This window comes from Mytilus trossulus, chromosome 4, assembly GCF_036588685.1.
Source record: "Mytilus trossulus isolate FHL-02 chromosome 4, PNRI_Mtr1.1.1.hap1, whole genome shotgun sequence".
Lineage (NCBI taxonomy): Eukaryota > Metazoa > Mollusca > Bivalvia > Mytilida > Mytilidae > Mytilus > Mytilus trossulus.
Genome location: NC_086376.1, coordinates 26,091,463 through 26,111,854, shown reverse-complemented (window position 1 = coordinate 26,111,854; position 20,392 = coordinate 26,091,463). Strand labels below are relative to the sequence as shown.

Sequence of the window (20,392 nt, the reverse complement as noted above, 5' to 3'; positions counted from 1 at the left end):
GATCGTCACTTGGCTGTCACTTTTTAATCTATAGGTAAGCTTTTTGTAAAAGCTATTTTTTCTTTGTAATAATTGACGTTTACGGCGCTAAATATATTTAGACCTGTTGGTGACCTTCTGCTGTTGTTTTTTATTTGGTCGGGTTGTTGTCTCTTTGACACATTCCCCATTTCCATTCTCAATTTTATTGCTGTATTTGCCGTCCGTCTTTATGACGTTTTGTTTTCCTATGAATGTTATTTCAATTTGTTTACGGCAGTTTATTATTTGGATTTTATTTGGACACACAAGATGTTTTTTATAAGAGAGCATAATCTGTAAGAATATATTTAATCCGACTTTATCATTCATTTCTTTAGCAAGAATTGTAACAATGTTCCGTAAATGAAATATATTGATTTAATCATTTGTGCAAACTTTGCACTTTTATCAGGAAACATGTTTCTTTATATTTTTAGGATTGAGAAGTAATTAATGCGCTGTATATTATTTTTATGGATAACGGAATTTAGTTTCACTGTTATTTATGATTTATAATTTATGTATTTGCAAAGAATCGTATCGTAAACAACGAAATTAAAGAACTGATTTGATACGCATACTTGACTTTGTTTTTGATTTACTGTGTGGTCCAAACAATATATATATATATGTGTATCACATCTAACTATAGATATGTCTGTCTACTTAATGAAAAGGTATACCAGGGTAAGACCCAAAAGGCCCTCCTAACATATGGATACTGATCCCTGTTTATATATTATATATATACTTACCTCTGAGATTATCCACTGTTTTTATAATTGTAGACAAAGCTGCAATTAATGCTAAATCTTCATATTGACTTCCTTCCTTTAACTTCCATTTCTTATGTTCAGCTTTCCTTCTGTTCTTGGAAGACTTCCTGTCATGAAAACAGAATTTTGCTTTAATAATCAATATTTTTTTTAATTATATGGCATACATCGTTTTTAACTGTTGCACAGAACCTTTGACAAGAGTGCCATCGGTGCTTTTCATTTGCGCCAATTGGCATTTCATTTGCGCCAAAAAAATCTTTCATTTGCGCCACAAACCATATTTCATTTGCGCCAAAAACTAAATCTTTCATTTGCGCCAATTTTACAGGTAAGTACAGGTAAATACAGGTAATAATAGTATAAAACATAAAGTTTTTCAAATATCACAGAATTCTTTCCTCTGTTTGTCTCAGATTTGACTATGTCCATCTTGACACCTCACACTGGACTGGTCACGTGAACACTATATATATAATTATAACCTTAGTGACTCTCAGTTTTGTATTAGAAATGAGTATGAACTCACACATATATCCAGGGGGGAGTTATGTACAAACAAAAAACAAAATAAATCGTAAATAATATTTAACTTTTCCATTATATTACCTGTCATACCTGTAAAATGGCGCAAATGAAGGTTGTTTTTTTTGGCGCTAATGATATATAACCTTGGGGCGCAAATGAAAGGTTTGATTTTTTTAAAATTGGCGCAAATGAAATGCGCCCGAGTGCCATACCTGCCAACTGTCACTATTTATGGGGGATTTCCCCCATGGAGGCTCCCAAACTGAAATTTTAAAAGAGCAATTTTGTCCATAATTTAAACAAAACCGTTAATTTCACAATGACTTTAGGCTTACAAAAGCATGAAGAAGCCAAAAAACAACATTAAAATGTATTTGAAGGCCCCCTTGAAGGTTTTTTAGGACTATGACAGTCATATTGCAAGCAAAACTCATATGTGCATTTTGAAAAGTTGGCAGGTATTCAGTGCATGTGCTGAAATGCTTGCCTGCTTTACGGACCATTGGTTTTATTTTAAAACTCCTAAATATAAAGTTTAACTCCAAGTACCTATCACATAAATATAAACATGATCAAAGAAAATGAGGTCAAGGTTTGATAAATCAAGCCAGAAATATATGTACAAAACCTTAAAATCATTTCTTACACCAAATATAGTTGACCTGTTACTTACAGAATGCAAGAAACTGACCAAACCTCCAAAACTGTATATTAACCAAAACCAGATGCTCTGCAGGGCGTAGCTTTATACGACCGCAGAGGTTGAACCCTGAACGGTTGGGGCAAGTATTGACACAACATTCAAGCTGGATTCCGCTCTAAATTTGGATTGTGATTAAATAAGTGACTCAGCATAGGTTTCTGACACAAAATGAATGTATTCAAATGAACTTAAATTTTTTGTTTTCTCTTAGAGCAATTCACTATGCTGTTGAATATTAATCCTCTCAAAAAAATGTTTGAAGAAATTTTCTTTTTATTTATGAAATTTCAAATGAGAAAAATTCAACCCAATTTTTTAATCACATCCCCCTTTCCCTTATTCCAAAACTAATTTCAATTAAAATATTCTAATGGAGTTTGCAACAATTACTATTCATTTAAATACATCATAAAATATTAAGATGTAAAAAAACTGCTTGTTATCACTGAAAGGTAAAGATTATTTAAATTTATCAGTTGGTAGTAAAAAGTGAATATACATTGTATATTGTATATAACAAAGATTAAGTTGATTCTGGACAAAGAAAGATAACTCCAATTAAAAAAAAATCTTGCAGATATTTCTTGCTTACTATACTGGACAAAGAAAGATAACTCTTAATTAAAAAAAAATTGCTATTTCACAATATTGTGAAATTAGATATTTCTTGCCATTGCACAATACTGTGCAATTGAAAAGACTTGCTATTGCACAATACTTAATATAATAATTAAAGATCCTGATTTGGACCAACTTGAAAACTGGGCCCATAATCAAAAATCTAAGTACATGTTTAGATTCAGCATATCAAAGAGGCCCAAGAATTTAATTTTTGTTAAAATCAAACTTAGTTTAATTTTGGACCCTTTGCACTTTAATTTAGACCAATTTTAAAACTGGACCAAAAATTAAGAATCTACATACACAGTTGGATTTGGCATATCAAAGAACCCCAATTATTCAATTTTTGATGAAATCAACAATGTTTAATTTTGGACCTCCAACTTGAAAACTGGGCCAATAATCAAAAATCTAAGTACATTTTTAGATTCAGCATATCAAAGAACCCCAAGGTTTCAATTTTTGTTAAAATCAAACTAAGTTTAATTTTGGACCCTTTGGACCTTAATGTAGACCAATTTGAAAACGGGACCAAAAATTAAGAATCTACATACATAGTTAGATTCAGCATATTAAAGAACCCCAATTATTCAATTTTGATGAAATCAAACAAAGTTTAATTTTGGACCCTTTGGGCCCCTTTTTCCTTAACTGTTGGGACCAAAACTCCCAAAATCAATACCAACCTTCCTTTTATAGTCATAAACCTTGTGTTTAAATTTCATAGATTTCCATTTACTTATACTAACGCTATGGTGCGAAAACCAAGAAAAATGCTTATTTGGGTCCCTTTTTGGCCCCTAATTCCTAAACTGTTGGGACCGAAACTCCCAAAATCAATACAAACCTTCCTTTAGTGGTCATAAACATTGTGTTTAAATATCATTGATTTCTATTTACTTTAACTGAAGTTATTGTGCAAAAACTAAGAATTATGCTTATTTGGGCCCTTTTTTGGCCCCTAATTCCTAAACTGTTGAAACCAAAACTCCCAAAATCAATCCCAACCTTTCTTTTGTGGTCATAAACCTTGTGTCAAAATTTCATAGATTTCTATTGACTTAAACTAAAGTTATAGTGCGAAAACCAAGAAAATGCTTATTTGGGCCCTTTTTGGCCCCTAATTCCTAAAATGTTGGGACCAAAACTCCCAAAATCAATACCAGCCTTCCTTTTATGGTCATAAACCTTGTGTTAAAATTTCATAGATTTCTATTCACTTTTACTAAAGTTAGAGTGCGAAAACTAAAAGTATTCGGACGACGACGACGACGACGACGACGCCAACGTGATAGCAATATACGACGAAATTTTTTTCAAAATTTGCGGTCGTATAAAAAAATGAAAATGAAATCAAGGTCAGATTAATCTTGCCAGACAGACATGTACATCTTAAAACTTTACCATGCATAAAAAAATAATAGTGATCCTAACATACCCTGATGATTTACTGTAAGAAGACTGTCTACTATCTGATGAATATCTGGATGACTGGACACTCTCCCCTGTAGCACTACTGGTGTCTGAATACAAGTCTGCATCAGCACCCAAGTCTCCACCAGATTCTGTTGTAGAAAAACAAAGTATTTACTCTAATTATTGGAGTGCATATCAATAAAAATAATTATAAAGTCAGGAGAATTTTAGTTAAAATCACCAAAAAGAATATAAATGAAATACTAGGAGATATTTTTCACAGGAAAAAAAATGGGGTTTCCAGGGGGTAATTGAAAATTGACACCAAAAGCACCAGCATTGGTGAAAAACAATCCATTTCTAATTTTTAAGCTGTTTACTGTCTAAATAATTCAAAATAATTCAAAACTTTTTAAGACTTCCATTGAATGCAGTTGAAGTTTACCTAGAAATTCCAATCTTTCTTTCTCTTTCTGCTTCCTGACAGCATCTAGCCTGTTAGTATATTTGTCAAAATCATTATGTAAGTTGTTCAAGGTGTCTGTCTGATGTTCACATGTCTCTACCAAGGCTGTTTTCAGATTGGACTCTATGAAGTCTGTTCTGCTGTGCTTGTACATCTATAAGATATCACAATAATGTGGTTTCATGAACACTTTTACACTCAATAAAATTACAAAAAGAAGCATTCAATTCTTTTAAAAATAGATGTCTACTTCTTTAATAGAGTTGATACAGGAGCATGTCATTATATATATAAACATTTACAATCAATTTTATTAATATTAACAGTAACTGTAATATTGACTCTAAAATAAAACTGCAAAAAAATAGGACATTCAAATGAAATCATGGGATAAATGTAAGGATATTCAGGGTAAACTTCAAGAATAAACCAAACATAGCTGTTAATCTATTTGTACTTACTTATATGACAAGTTATTAATCACCTATAAATGTGTTGTCACTTAGTTTATAGCGTATGGAAACCAAATGTAAAAGCAAATGTGTTCATACGTGCCCAATGAGATACATACAAGTAAATTAACAGTTCAACTTAGCTGATTTTTGACACATATTCAAATTGAAAAAACCCAATAACAACATACCATTCTGAGAGCTTCTTCCCACAAACAACCTTCTATCAGACAAACAATGGACTCTTCTACATCCTAAAATATATATTTGATTAAACTAATGATTTGAATCATCACATCTAACAGCATCAAGATCACATATAAATACATACTATTTTTTAGCCTTATCATTTATATGCAGTGCACAGCTTTATACAACCACAGAGGTCGAAACCCTGAACAGATGGGCAAGTAAGGACACAACATTCAAGCTTGATACAGCTCTGAATTCGGATTGTGATTAAATAGTTGACACAGCATAAGTTTCTGACACAAAATGAATGAGGTCTAATGAACTGTGAGCAATACACTATGCTGTTGAATATTAATCCCCTCAAAACAAATATTTTTTAATTTCTGAAATCTAAAATGAGAAAAATTGTATTCTCACAAATTCTTATTTACACCCCCTACTTTGTATCACCTCCCCCTTTCCCTTATTACAAAATCAATCTCATTTAAAATTTCTAATGGAGTTGCGACAATAACTACTCATTTAAATATATCATAAAATATTAAAATATAAAATGACAAACAGTCATGGTTAAAATTAATATTGATTAATAGTAACTTCTAATAAACTGTTATCACAGAGATATGTGCCTTTTTGTAATTTTGATTATGCAAATGTTGAAATCAAAATAGCAATACTTTAACATCTTACACAATTTATGAAAATAATCAAAGTCAATGAACCATGACTGAGTTACAAGGATTAACAATCTCCACGTAGATGGGATGTGCCAATATTTATACAACTGCATACCAAATACCATCATGACCATTGACTTATAATATGTCGTCCCCAAATCTAAATACAAACATTAACTAGTAAACTATAGAAAAGTTTCAAAGTCAATAAGAGGGGTGGGGCTATATAATCTCCATGGAAACGATACTTGCAAATGCCAATAAATTTGCATACCAAATATCATTGACTTAACATTAGCAGTTCATCTTAAACTGATCTAATCACAAACTAATACATGTAAACTAAGATAAGTTTCAAAGTCATTAGACTGTGACTGAGCTGTGAGGCCAAATATTCTTCATGGAAATGAGATGTCCAAATGCTTATACAACTGAATACCCATAAACATTGAACTACCACTAATGGTTCCCCTTGAAATGACCTAATCACAAACTAATACATGATAACTCGGAAATTTTCAAAGTCAATAGACCATGACTTAGGGGGCAGAGCCAATTTATCTCCATGGAAATGAGATATGCTGATGCTTATGCACCTACATACCAAATATCATTGACCTACCACATATAGTTCCCCATAAACTGACCTAATCACAAACTAATACATGTAAAATAAGCAAAAGTTTCAAAGTCAATAGACCATGACTGAGGGTACAGGGCCAAATAATCTCCATGGATTGAGATGTGCCTATGCTTATACAACTGCATACCAAATATGATTGACCTATCGCTTGTGGTTCACCATAAACTAGACCTAATCACAAACTAATACATTGTTGATGCCACCGTCACCGCCTCCAGAAACAGCATACCAGTACCTATGTCTCACTTTTTGACTCCATCAAGGCGAAATAAATTTAAAGCTAATCATCTCAAAACAATCATCATTCCTTAATACATAATTTTCAAGCAGTGTAAGGGAGGTAACCAAACATATATATAACAGTATTCTTTGAATGAATTGGATACCTCCCTTACACTGCTTTTAAATTGTCTAAATTCTCCTTTAATTAGAAAAACTGTTGTTTTTCCATCATTTGTTCCCCCCTTATTGAGCCATAACCCCCATAACCATCCCTCTGTAGTATGGAAACTTGTGGTATAATTACGGAGAGATTTATACACTTAAACACAAGTTATTGACTGGAAACTACAAAAATGCTTATTTGGGCCCTTTTTTTGTCTCTTAATTCCTAAACCTTTGGGACCAAATCCCCCAAAATCAATTCCAACCATCCTTTTGTGGTTATAAACTTTGTATTAAAATTAAATTGATTTCTATTTACTTATACTAAAGTTATTATCCGGAAACCATCTGTCTTTGGATGACGACAACAACGCCAACGACAACGATTTGATACCAATATTCGACCAAAATGTTTTCATTTTGGTGGCATGCATCTGTCTTAATACGAAATAAAAATCTATTTGAAATTTATGAAACTGCAAATTGATTTTATAAGACATTATTCATCTGTTTTTTAAAACCTTATATTGCAAAATTTGCAAATGTGTAATAAGTGTGCATGCAATTACAATAAGTGTGTTTACCACAACATACTGCTCCAATACTACAGCTGCCTCTTGATGTCTTCTCACTTCTTTTAATTGACCTTTAAATAAACAAAAAAACATTTTTCAATGAAAGTTTTTAAAAGTGGTAATAATGTTCACATGTATAGCTAAAGTTTGAGCGAAAAGTGAACCAAAAAGAAGTCTTATGTTGTACTGTTACACCACTGTTCCAGGTTGAGGGAGGGTTGGGATCCTGCTTACATGTTTAACCCCGCCACATTATGTATGTATGTGCCTTTCCTAAGTCAGGAGCCAGTAATTCAGTGGTTGTTGTTTGTTTAAGTGTTACATATTGTTTTTTCATTCATTTATTTAAATAAATAAGGCCGTTAGTTTTCTCGTTTGAATTGTTTTACATTGTCATTTCAGGGCTTTTATAACTGACTATGCAGTATGTGCTTTGCTCATTGTTGAAGGTCATACGGTGACCTATAGTTGTTAGTTTTTGTGTCATTTTGGTCTCTTGTGGAGAGTTGTCTCATTGGCAATCATACCACATCTTCTTTTTTTACAGAAATCGAATGTGATGAAAAGAATTTTTTTTTTTAGGGGTGGTGGTCTTTTAATATATAACTCCGTTCATGTCATTACCCAATAATACTCCCTGCTCATCACTGCTGTGATCTATTCTGTTTAAATAAATTACCTGATAATTTCTTGGCTATATCTACTTCTTTATCTTGACTGTATTTGAGTCTAGCTGTCATACAGAATACTTGTCTCCAGTTTTTACAATCTTGGAACGATGACAATGCCTGCTCCCAACACTCTGCCTTGACAAACATGATGCCTGCTTCCTCATCTTTACTCTTCTCAGATAAATACTCTCCGTATAAAGTGGCTATGTGCTGAAAAATTAAATCTATAAATTGCAGCCATGTGCATATATGACATTTGAAGAATATCTTCTTTAAACATGTAGTTAGGTGCTGGACAATAAGAGTACCCATTTTAAGCTAGTCGTTCTTGTGTTTGTAAGATTTTTATTTAAAATCAACCTACAGAGTATATTTGTTCGTAATCGAAAATAAAAACATTTATATCATTGCTTCCAGATGCTTCCTTTCCTTAACAGCTAATACAATTAAAGAACCTTTGTGAGCACGCTCACATATCCCCACATCTTCATATTGTCACTGGAGAAACAAAATCTCACTTCGCAAGTAAAATGAACACAAATCTAAAATATCAAAGTAGTGAGGCAAATAAGTTCAAACGGGCGTAACTCCTAGAAAAACAAGAGTGCACACACTGAAATGTCTCGCCTTCTTTACTAATCCTTGATACTTTCTTGATAGACCTAAATATAAAGCTTTATTACAACTGTCACATAAACTCAACATTAACCAAGAAAAGGAAACATTTATCAATCAACCATGAAAATGAGGTCAAGATCAGATGAACAATGCCAGGCAGACATGTACAGCTAACAATTCTTCAATACAACAAATATAGTTGACTTATTGCTTATAAATAAAGAAAAACAGACCAAAACACACAAACACTGTAAAACTGTTGCGGTAGTACATTAAAGAAAATAAGTTCAAAGGGGCGTAACTCCTAGAAAAAAATTGAATCGCAATTTCCTGTCGATATGCACAACTACATAGTATGTCCTTATTATCTGAAAAGGTTTCGTGAAATTCTGTTGTGTGGTTTGAGAGGAGTTGCGATGACAAGAAACAGGACTGACGGAGGGACTGACGGAAGGGTCAAAAACATTATACCCTCCGCAACCCGTTGCGTGGGGTATAATAAAGTATTGGAGTCAACATGGCCTTGTTTTAAAATAAGTCTATAATATTACTCATTTTACCATGAAATTAAATAAATGTAAACTTGTTTGTTTTTACAAAATGTATCATAAACCTGTGTATACCTTGTATTGCTGAGAGCCTGGTGAATACAGCTGTAATGCCTCCGTAAACAAATTGTGTTCCTTGACTAGATTTACACATTCATTAAAATGTTCTGCACCTAATAATATAAACAAAGCAATGTATAACTATCATCATCATAATTCATCATTCTATTTGTGAATCTAGATTTTCACTCAGTTTCACAGAGTTGATCTTCCCCAAATCCTAATTAAAAACAAAGTAAAAATTATTATAAAATCTAAAGGAAACCAGTATTTATAGGACCAAAACTGAAAAAAACTTTTGTTTTTATCATGCTATGCAGTCCTACATGTTTTAGATAGCCTTTTGAATAATCTTATTAACTTGTATAAAATCATGTCATTATGTTTTAGTACATAAGAATCAATGGTACAGGTTGAGGATTATTCTCTTCTTTCTTATATTAATTTGTGTACTTTTAAGAGATTGAATCAAAGTGATTATAACATTATACAAGATGGATACTCACCACATTTTGTTATATGATTTAATGCCTTTTTGTATCTTTTCAAATATCGATCTATGGTAAAATGCTTGTAATGGCCTTCTAATTGTCGTAGTAAGTTCAAAAATGGTATGTATTCTTTTGGATCCTGAATAATAAAACAATATTATCCGTAATTTAAATGCATACTAATAGTTAAAAGAAATGCACCATCTACTATGCAGACAAAACATACTTTCAAATTTCACGAGTTTTTTACTTATATTTGGTCTAAAAAATAAATAATTAATTGAAATTGATGCTGAGTTCACATGTAATTCGAATTCGATTTGCATTAACTAATTTGAATTAGTTTAATTCGTATTCGAATGGTTTTACATCATAAAGTCAATTCTAATTCAAATTGCAATGCGCATCAACTTTGCTTCAATGTCCAAACAACGTTAAGTTTTAATTCGTATTCACAAAAGCGTTTTTCTAATGCGAATTGGATAATTTGAATCAGAAATCAGAAAAGAAGAATGTGAGAACGCAATAAGCGAATTCGGTTCACATTTGATTCAAATTCAATTCAACTATATGTCCGTGTGACCAAGGCATGAAATTAATATATAACTTTAAATCTGCATTGGCATCAGAGCTTTCTACTTAAAAATGTAAAAAAAACACCTAAAATTTCAGATTTAATGTAAAAAAAAAAAAATTTGCTAGAAATAAAGATAACACATTTAGCTTATTTGTTTAATAGCCTAAAACTATGTATCTATTTTTACAACTATTTATCTTTGTATACAATTACCTTTTGTGACTTTTCTGCCACCATAAGTACAAGGTCAAAGTCATATGTTCCCAATGCCACATCATACATTTCATTGACATCAACAAGAAACAGTAAATACTTCAGGGCTTCTTCAGCACTAACTACAACCTGATCTGGAGGCTTCTCTGTCATATGATAGAATCATAATAATATAAGTTATAGCGAACCAAATGAAAGTTTTCCACAGAGTCGTCTGCTCTTTACCAAGGTATTTAAACTTTTGCAAGTTTACCTGTCCCATTGAATCAATACAATTGTTCTCTATGTAGTTTATTCACTTTAAATTTCTTCTAGGAGAAATCTATCACTCATTGATTAATTTGCCTGACCAAAAAAATATCTTCTTTGTTGATTGAAATACATGTATAAACTTACATAAACTGCATGTGATACAGTATTTATTCAATGTCAATATAATATATTCAATCTGTTCAATATAAGCACTGATTTCATTATAAAAAGTTAATTTCTGGGTTTTTTTTATTACTGCATGCATTTATGTTTGAAAGACTCTGCATGTTTTTCATGGTTCTTCAAGAGCTTAATTCAAACATTATCAGCTTAAGTTTTTATTTGTGAACAGACTAAAAAATAGCAAATTTTAATAGGTAAAATGTTGAAATTTGATCAGAAATCAACTTTTAATTTTTAAACCAGTGTTTATATCAAACAAATTAATTGAATAAATACAACATCACATGCAGTTTTATAATTACTTATTTGTACATGTATTTCCATCATTGACAGTTCAACTTTTTGTTCAGGTAAATTAATCAGTGACTGATAGATCTTGCAAGAAATTTAAAGGTCCCATTGAATAAACTACACAGAGAACAATACCTGTTGTATTTGTTAGATGGGACAATAGAACTTACAAAAGTTTAAATGGACAGGTAACTTGCGGGTGAATCTATGGAAAACTATCATAGGATTCGCAATAATTACAAACGAAAGTGAACCAACGCCTGGTGAATCTGTAGTACGGTTGAGTCCATAAAGTGGATACCTTGGGTATGCAGGGTCGTTATGACAAAAAAACATAAAATGTAGATAGTCTTATAACAACAACACTTTAGGGACTGCTGCAGAAATTTATTGATCAACATGTTTCGGTGCCTAAGGCATCGTCATCAGGATAAAAACAATACTTAAAATTATGCTGAAGTACAAAATCGGGTTGTAAAAATTTAAGTCAAGCTTATTGTGAAGTTAAAAAAAATTACTTTATAACTAGTGACATAACTTGAGGTATCAAAATATGTAGTGGCCTATTAAAAACAAGAGGCTCTCAAGAGCCTGAATCGCTCACCTGAAATTTTTGGTTTAATCTCTCATCAATGATTATTTTGGCTTTTCAATTTATTTAAATGTTCTTTAAAAGCAAAAAAAAAATCATTTTCTCCTATGTTCTATTTTAGCCATAGGAGCTATGTTTCTTGACATACAAGGAAATGAAATATAAAATTTATACTAGATACTCTGAAACTCTGAAACTCATTTAGCCTAAGTTTGGCTGAAATTGATACAGCAGTTTCAAAGGAGAAGATTTTTTAAAGTAAGGCCTAAAAATAAAAATGTTGTGTTTCCGGTCACCCGACCGACCGTCCTTCAGACCCCCGACTCAAAAGTTTTTAAAGCTGATGTGGGAAAAAAAATAATTTTTATACCTACCGACCATTTTTTCTGAAAGAAAATATTTTTTTTTTAAGTCCCTCGATCTTTTTATCGCCCCAAAAGAAAACAATTAACGTCTGTAATCCACATACAACATACTGAATGTTGATTTATTCTAATAAAAATTATTTGTCTAGTGTCATGTGTTATTTTATTTTGTTTCTTTTAATAAAGATTATAAACACATTTTGTTTTAGTTTATTTGCATCCAACTTTCCTTTACCTGGGATACGAAAATAAACTGTTCTAAAAATAGATTTGTTTCTATGACATAATATGTACACTGTACATTGCTAAGTTTTGACTAAAATAAGCTTTTAAACAATACTTTACAGTTTATAATTATTTTAACAGTAGATATGTAATGAATTGCCTTTGATATGCAGTTTGACAGTGAAGTAAAACCTCGTTAGTTTCGTATATAGATGCAAAGCAGTAATGGGGCCCTGTACGGGTTATTTGCTGGACACAAGGGTTGAAATTGAGAAAATATAATAATTAAGAGTAAATACTCTTTTCATAAAATATCAAAAATAAATGATTCATGTATAAGTTCTTCAACCATATATAAATGCCCTACAATATTTAACATTAATACAGATCAACCCAAGCCCAATTTCTAGAGTTCACATTGGTTATGTCATGATCAATAATGAGTCGGAGTTATTGTTTTTAAAATTAACCCCAAATGTTACAAATCTGACAATTCAAAATTTTTGGTCCTGAAATAGGGGAATTGGGTTTAAAAAGCTAATTTCCATGGGGAAGAGCTGCCCAAATTTTTTTAGTTTTGGACTTAGTTTTTTTCCAGGGGTATTTTAAAAGGGGGTAAACTACTATACAAGTTATCATATAATATATAAAATACAAAAGAAAATGAATGGATATTGCTGATAAAAACTCACACAATAATCTAGAAAATTGTCAAATGGTCTTAAGCAATGAACAATGTGCCAATGCCTTTAAAAAAAAATCGAGACAGCAATGAAGCAAAAAAAAAAAAAAAAAAAAAAAAAAAATCCCTACCTACCGTCCCTTAAAAATTTCAAGGGGGTGATCGGAAACACAACATTATTTTTTTTAGGCCTAAGCCAACAAGATGAACAAATTGTGAAAAAAGTCTTTAAAGGGCAATAACTCCTTAAGAGGTCAATTGACAATTTTGGTCAATTTGACTTATTTGTAGATCTTACTTTGCTTAACATTTTTGCTATTAACAGTTTATCTGTATCTATAATAATATTCAAGATAATGACCAAAAACTGCAAAATTTCCTTAAAATTACCAATTAAGTGGCAGCAACCCAACAATGGGTTGTTTGATTCATCTGAAAATTTCAGGGCTGATAGATATTGACCTAATGAACATTTTAACCCCATCTCAGATTTGCTCTAAATGCTTTGGTTTTTGAGATATAAGCCAAAAACTGCATTTGACCCCTATGTTCAATTTTAAGTAACGGTGGCCATGTTTTATGATGGATCAAAAATCGAAGCACACACTTTGTGCAGGATACTCTAAGGAACAATCATGCTAAGTTTCATCCAAATCCATTCAGTAGTTTCAGAGGAGAAGATTTTTTAAAGTTAGCAAATATGATGAACAAATTGTGAAAAATTGTCATTAAAGGACAATAACCCCTTAAGGGGTCAGTTGACAATTTTGGTCATATTAACCTAATTTGTAGATCTTACTTTGCTGATCATTTTTGCTGTTTACAGTTTATCTTTATCTATAATAATATTCAAGATAATGACCAAAACTGCAAAATTTCCTTGAAATTACCAATTAAGTGGCAGCAACCCAACAATGGTTTGTTTGATTCATCTGAAAATTTCAGGGCTGATAGATCTTGAGCTAATGAACACTTTTACCCCATCTCAGATTTGCTCTAAATGCTTTCGTTTTTGAGATATAAGCCAAAAACTGCATTTGACCCCTATGTTCTATTTTAAGTAACGGCGGCCATTTTTTTGACGGATCAAAAATCTAAGCACACACTTTGTGCAGGATAATCTAAGGAACAATCATGCTAAGTTTTATCCAAATCCATTCAGTAGTTGCAGAGGAGAAGATTTTTTAAAGTTAGCAAATATGATGAACAAATTGTGAAAAATTGTCATTAAAGGACAGTTTCAGAGGAGAAGATGTTTGAAAAATTGTTAACGACGACAGACGACGACGACGACGGACGCCAAGTGATGAGAAAAGCTCACATGGCCTTTTAGGCCAGGTGAGCTAAAAAAGTATACTCAGATTTCATTTTTATCTCACAATCTGCTGTCAGGAGAATTACTTTACAGGAATAAGTGATATATGCAGAGAAACAAGACACAGATTTACTATTTATTTTTTTTAAATGATAATGTTACTCAATGAATTAGAACATTTCTTTACCAAATACTATAAAATACTTGTCTTGTTACTTTAAGGCAATATATATGAATCTGAATGCTGGAAATGAAATGTTAGAATTCTTAGGCACCTGATATTCCTCCCAGATTAATGAGGGTCTCAATATCCATAGTCCATACACTAGTTTTCAATGTTGTTTACATATGCACATGTCTAATTATGAGTAGTTAAAGGTTGTTTGTTGTATTTTTCAACCTAGATTTTTCACATTGTTTTTTTTTCTGTCAAAGTCAGTCTGTTTCTCTCTATGAAATATCTTCTTGAAAGCTTGTTGTGTATTAAGATAACACTTATTTTCAAAATTAACAAACCTCTGAGGGCTCTAACTAAAAGTAATGCCTTCTCTAGTTCAGGAGTAGTTTTCCTTACATAAGTCACCAGTATTGATAGTAAATATCTGAAAAAGTATGTTAAAGATTTACTACATACACAGACATTGTCTTTTTTAAGGGAAGGATAACATTTTTTAACTCTTTAGATATTGTTTAATTGATGACGAGATCAATCATCTTAGAATAATTCAAAATTTTCAAATCAAAGTTTTTGAAGTTATTGAAATTTATGAAACTGTCTTTTTTTTTTATGTTTTCAGAGATACTGTGCATTAAATAATTTTTGCATGAATTTTTATTATTTTTCAGAAAAAAAATGTTTTGTAAAGCAATTGACATTTTGATACCCTATTTAATAATTTACTGGTATATATGATTTTACAATCCTTTATACCTACCCTTATAACAAATATTCAAATACTCAAAATAAAACATCACTAATAATTCTTCAGTGAACTTACTTGCTTTCATTATTCTCAATCAATGCTTGTCTAACAGCATCACAGACAGTATTAACCTTATTTGGGAATTCTTTGTCGTCTGCTGTTTTCTGATAGGCTGCTGTATACATCGTCACAGTTACATCTTCTGCACTGAAATTTCAAATGAATATTCAAAATATTAGTTTTTATACTGAGAGTAATCTTTTTTTATCAGAGATTAATTCTTTTTATATATAATGGTAAATGTATTTGTATTATAGTATGAATCAATTTATTTATATGATTTTGGGGGTCCTTGAAACTTTTTTTTATGGAATCTAACAAGAAATGCAGGTGTCCAATTCAATTATAATGATATTTCCCCCACAAGGATCTTTCCAAAGGCATAACTCTTGTAAAAAAAAGCTAACAGGTGCTGATATTTCATTGAATGTTTGTTGACCTGTTTTTCTAGTAATCTCCCTAAATAAAGATTTCATTTTTGTTTGAATCTTTCAAAAACTGTAATTAATGAACTGGAGGATAAAACAGGTTCCCAAAAGACTTGTCCTTAATAAGTAAGAAAGGAAAGATCCTCTAAATAATATCTCAGAGAATCCTCTTTATCATATGATTTCAAGTACTTGTTAAGTCATAAAAACTTTCAAAAGCGTCTATTTAAAACAAGTTTTACTGGATTTAAAATAACTTACTACAAATCTGAGATAAATAGATTGATATTGTTAACTGACTCCACTTGTTGAACAAACTCCTTCACATTGTCAAGGAATACTTTTGGGTTGTGATCAAACATTAGATTCAGATTTATTCTGTGCTTCTTCATTAAAATCATTGCCGCCTTAAAATTCATTCTGTAAAATAAAATTACTGATAATTACTTCCTAGCTTAATGACAAGTCGAATACCAAAATGATACTTGAATCATCAGTTTTCTGATAGGACATTCTTCTCATCAAATCTATTTCTTTTGAACTCCCCTTGAAGAAGTTATAATGTTTTGAATGTTTATACTAAATATTGAATGTTTTCTTTACAATTACAAAATGGTATTGTTGTTTAATGTGTTTTGACTATGTAATAATTTATATCAAATAGGTGTTTATCAATTGAATGATTAGACTTTTGTTTATCTAATTAGTAAATGTAGTAAATGAGATATAAGTAATTAAACTATTATCTAATACCAGATAATAAAGTAGAGGGATTTTAAAATGTCTATTACTTGTGTAGTAATTCTACACCAAGTTGACATCCTTAATTTTATATCCCTTTTAATAATTCTTCCACTTATCTTATCATGTCATATCTCATACTTTGAACCAATAAAAGACTCTCATGAAGTGTAAGGGAAACAAGAATGAAGTTTAACCAAAATAAGCACTATTTTTCCTTTTCTACACTAAGTAGAAAATAGAACATTTAGTTTTGCTCTGTGTTGAAGGTCACACTGTTACTTTGAGACAAAGAACAGCAATCAAAGCACTGCTCCTTTGCTTTTTGTGTTTTTGCTACGCATCAACTGATTTTGTGTCATGGCATACACCATATCCTTTGTTTATCTATTACAAAATTTTAACTATCAAAATACATGACAGACCTATCTAGTGCCTTCCTTACTGCTGACAGTACCAAAGCTCTCGGGTGAATAGTTTCTAAGTTCCCTCTCGGCATCTGTAAGATCAGTTTGGTATCCTCTGAGACTACATGTACAATCCTCGACCCTCGTTCTACTCTACGGATACTTTCGTCAAAAGGATGTTCTTTGCCATCTGATAAGGTTGGTAACACTAAAAAAAAAACATTTTTTTATTTAACAAATGAGTTGCACCGAATAGAAAACGACCGTCTGCAGATGAATATCAATACACATATCTGCTAACTAAATCCAGTTTGACAATTGACAAACTCTCTATGCAAAGTCTGTAACTATTCGAAAATAAGGTGTTAATAAACCCTACAAAATAGGCCCAAATTCATCTTTTGTTTCTTGTTTAAATGTTACAAAATTCATCAAAGTCTTATCATGTTTATGTGTACTTGAAATTGTATACGGTAGATTTCTATCCTACACAGCTTAAATGTTGAAAAGTTTAAATAAGAAACAATTACTCTCTAATGCAGCAACATTTCATTTAAAAAAGAACATAACACTTAAACCTGAATAATATTCCAGAAAAAAAACCCACATATTCTGATTCATATTCATATGGCAATAACAAATACATTGTATATTATTTCCTCCCCAGGAAATAAAAATGTTTGGTATCAACAAGAAATGAAGCACTGTCTTTTCCATATCTCATCATCTTCTAACAGAGCAAAATAACTTACCGTCCACTTTAGTTTTTCTACAGATGCATCGACATGTGTGAGACAAAGTGGTCAGTAGAAGGAATTCATCATGTATGGCAAATGATGTACAGTTTGTAGCTACCTGTAATGGATTCATTTCTCTCACAATTACAGCCAAATGACTTGAGTGTGTAGGTTCAAACAAAATTTTTGTTTACCTTGCTTGCTTGCTGAACCATGAAATCATTATTAGGTTAGGTATACTACCTGTCTTTAAGATTAGACTAGTCAAACAGATAACCAATCTATCTCTATGTAGGACTAGACCAGTTTGAAAGGATGGTAGTATACCTACCTTAAGGTGGTACCTAACACTAAAGGGAGATAACTCTGTAAAGTCAGCTTAATGTTTTAATTACGCGGTGTTGTGAAAGGAATATTAAGCTTCTAAATGATAACCAGGTGCTCCACAGGGCGCAGCTTTATATGACCCCAGTGGTCGAACCCTGAACAGTGGGGGCAAATTTGGTCACAATATTCAAGCTTGATACTGTCTGAATTTGGATTGTGATCAATTTTTTTTTAATATAATATGGGTTTTTGTCACAAAATTAATGTGGTCAAAGATCTAACAAATCTATTGCACAATACTGTGCAATTGAATATTTCTTCTTGAAACTTTTCAAAATTAGAAATTTAAAAAATTTTGAAAAAAAAGAATCCCTTTAAAAATGGTAAACAAAAAATCCCCATCCCCCCACTTTTTGAAACCCCCATTGGAGCAATAACCCTTAAACTCAATCCCATGCTTTCTTTTGTAGTATTGAACCTTGTAGTACAATTTCAGAGAGATCCATAGACTTAAACACAAGTTATCGTCATCTAGAAACATGCTTCTTTTTGGTCCCTTTTAGGCCCCTAAATCCTACATATTTTGGGCAATTAACCCAAAACTTAATCCCAGCCTCCCCTCTGTTATATGGTACGTTGTGGTACAATTTCAGAGGGATCCATACAATTACACACAACTTATTGTCTGGAAACTAGAAAAATGCTTGTTTTGGCCCCTTTTTGGCCCTTAATTCCTAAATTTTGGCCCCATTACCCTGAAAATGAATCCAAACCTTCTACTTGTGGTTTTTAACATTGTGATATAATTTCAGAGCAATTGAAATACTTGTACACAAATTATTATCCTGAAACTAGAAAAATGCTTGTTTTGGGCCCCTAATTCCTAAACGGTTAGGACCATCATCCCCAAAATTAATCCCAACCTTCATTTAGTGGTATTGAACCTTCTGAAAAAATGTCATAAAGATCTATTCACTTAAATTAAAGTTATTATCCGGAAACCAATATGTCTTCTGACAACGACGACGAAGATGACGACATCATACCATTATACGATCCCCAAAACTTTTTAGGGTCGTATAAAAATTGGTGTTTGTCAAATTGCTATATAACCAGTGTTATTTTTCTGACAAAACATTTGGTTCAAATCTTTTAAAATTTTTACATTTTTGTAAGTGTCAAAGTAAATACTTTGACAAAATTTAAGGAAAATTAAACAAGCCAAATTTATTTTAGTGAAAGTGTTGGGTACCACCTTAACAGTGATACCATGGTTCAGAAAATGTAAATTGGACCTACACATTTAAGTCATTTGGCTGCAAGTTATTTAAAGTTTTCAACTTCATACAAAATATTTAAAATAAATTTGTAATTTTTTAATGAAAAAGGTTAATGAAGAATCAAACATAGTTTTACTAAATATTCCTTAATTAATTTTGGTCTTTGATAAGATAAAATATAATTAAGTATGTGCAGCTAAAACTACACACAGCATTAAATGTATAAGAAATAAATATACTCAAGCAGAATAGATCCTACTAACCCATGGACATTTGTGAATCTATCCCATAATTTGCATGCAGTCTACATTGCATCAATATTTTTTTTATTTGAATACATGTATACATATAAAAAAAGTCTAAATTGAAAACAACGTTGAAACCTATGATTGTTGGATAAAAACTGCAATTTTTATACGAGTGCATGTAAAACAAATTTCGTTACAAAAAACAGCACAAACAAAATTTTCCAAAAGACCAAAAAAGTGAAAAAGTATATTTAAACAAAACGCATTTGACTAACTGGTCGAACAACTGATGTTCTTTAACCCTGCTGACTGCCATTGGCCATAGCCAAATAAAATTGATCACAAGATGTAACAAAATGGACCTTACTATAAATATATACCTCAATATTGTTCACATAAAATCTGTATCTGTCTGTAAGTCCTACTACAACTTCCTGTATCAACACAAATAATATGTATAAAATATTGGATCAGATTAAAATCATTCTCAGCCATAGACATTTATAGAGATAATTATAGATTATCATTGATCATCTCAATGAGATTGATTTTCCTCACTTGAGCCAGTACGGTAAAAGCGAGAACAGCAATTGAGTTCAGATGTCAGACCAATGATAATCTGTTTATCGATATTTTACCTATGACAACATTGTTAATTTCATGTCAATTTCATTAGCAAGGTCACATGCCTCCTTAGTTTCTAT

At 31.4% G+C, this 20,392-nt stretch overlaps 1 protein-coding gene across 1 annotated transcript in view; it reads right to left on the bottom strand.

Moving 5' to 3' along the window:
- LOC134714961 (elongator complex protein 1-like) overlaps positions 1–20,392 on the bottom strand; it is a 67,833-nt gene that overhangs the window by 3,688 nt on the left and 43,753 nt on the right. Inside the window, exons 17-31 of the mRNA XM_063576706.1 lie at positions 20,069–20,122; positions 17,849–17,951; positions 17,115–17,304; positions 16,210–16,368; positions 15,536–15,667; positions 15,054–15,139; positions 10,633–10,778; positions 9,858–9,981; positions 9,367–9,464; positions 8,134–8,335; positions 7,464–7,525; positions 5,175–5,237; positions 4,511–4,685; positions 4,088–4,214; positions 777–904 (exon numbers count right to left, since the gene is read on the bottom strand). Of these exons, the coding sequence (XP_063432776.1) occupies positions 777–904; positions 4,088–4,214; positions 4,511–4,685; positions 5,175–5,237; positions 7,464–7,525; positions 8,134–8,335; positions 9,367–9,464; positions 9,858–9,981; positions 10,633–10,778; positions 15,054–15,139; positions 15,536–15,667; positions 16,210–16,368; positions 17,115–17,304; positions 17,849–17,951; positions 20,069–20,122 (1,849 nt within the window). The remainder of the gene's footprint in view (positions 1–776; positions 905–4,087; positions 4,215–4,510; positions 4,686–5,174; positions 5,238–7,463; positions 7,526–8,133; positions 8,336–9,366; positions 9,465–9,857; positions 9,982–10,632; positions 10,779–15,053; positions 15,140–15,535; positions 15,668–16,209; positions 16,369–17,114; positions 17,305–17,848; positions 17,952–20,068; positions 20,123–20,392) is intronic.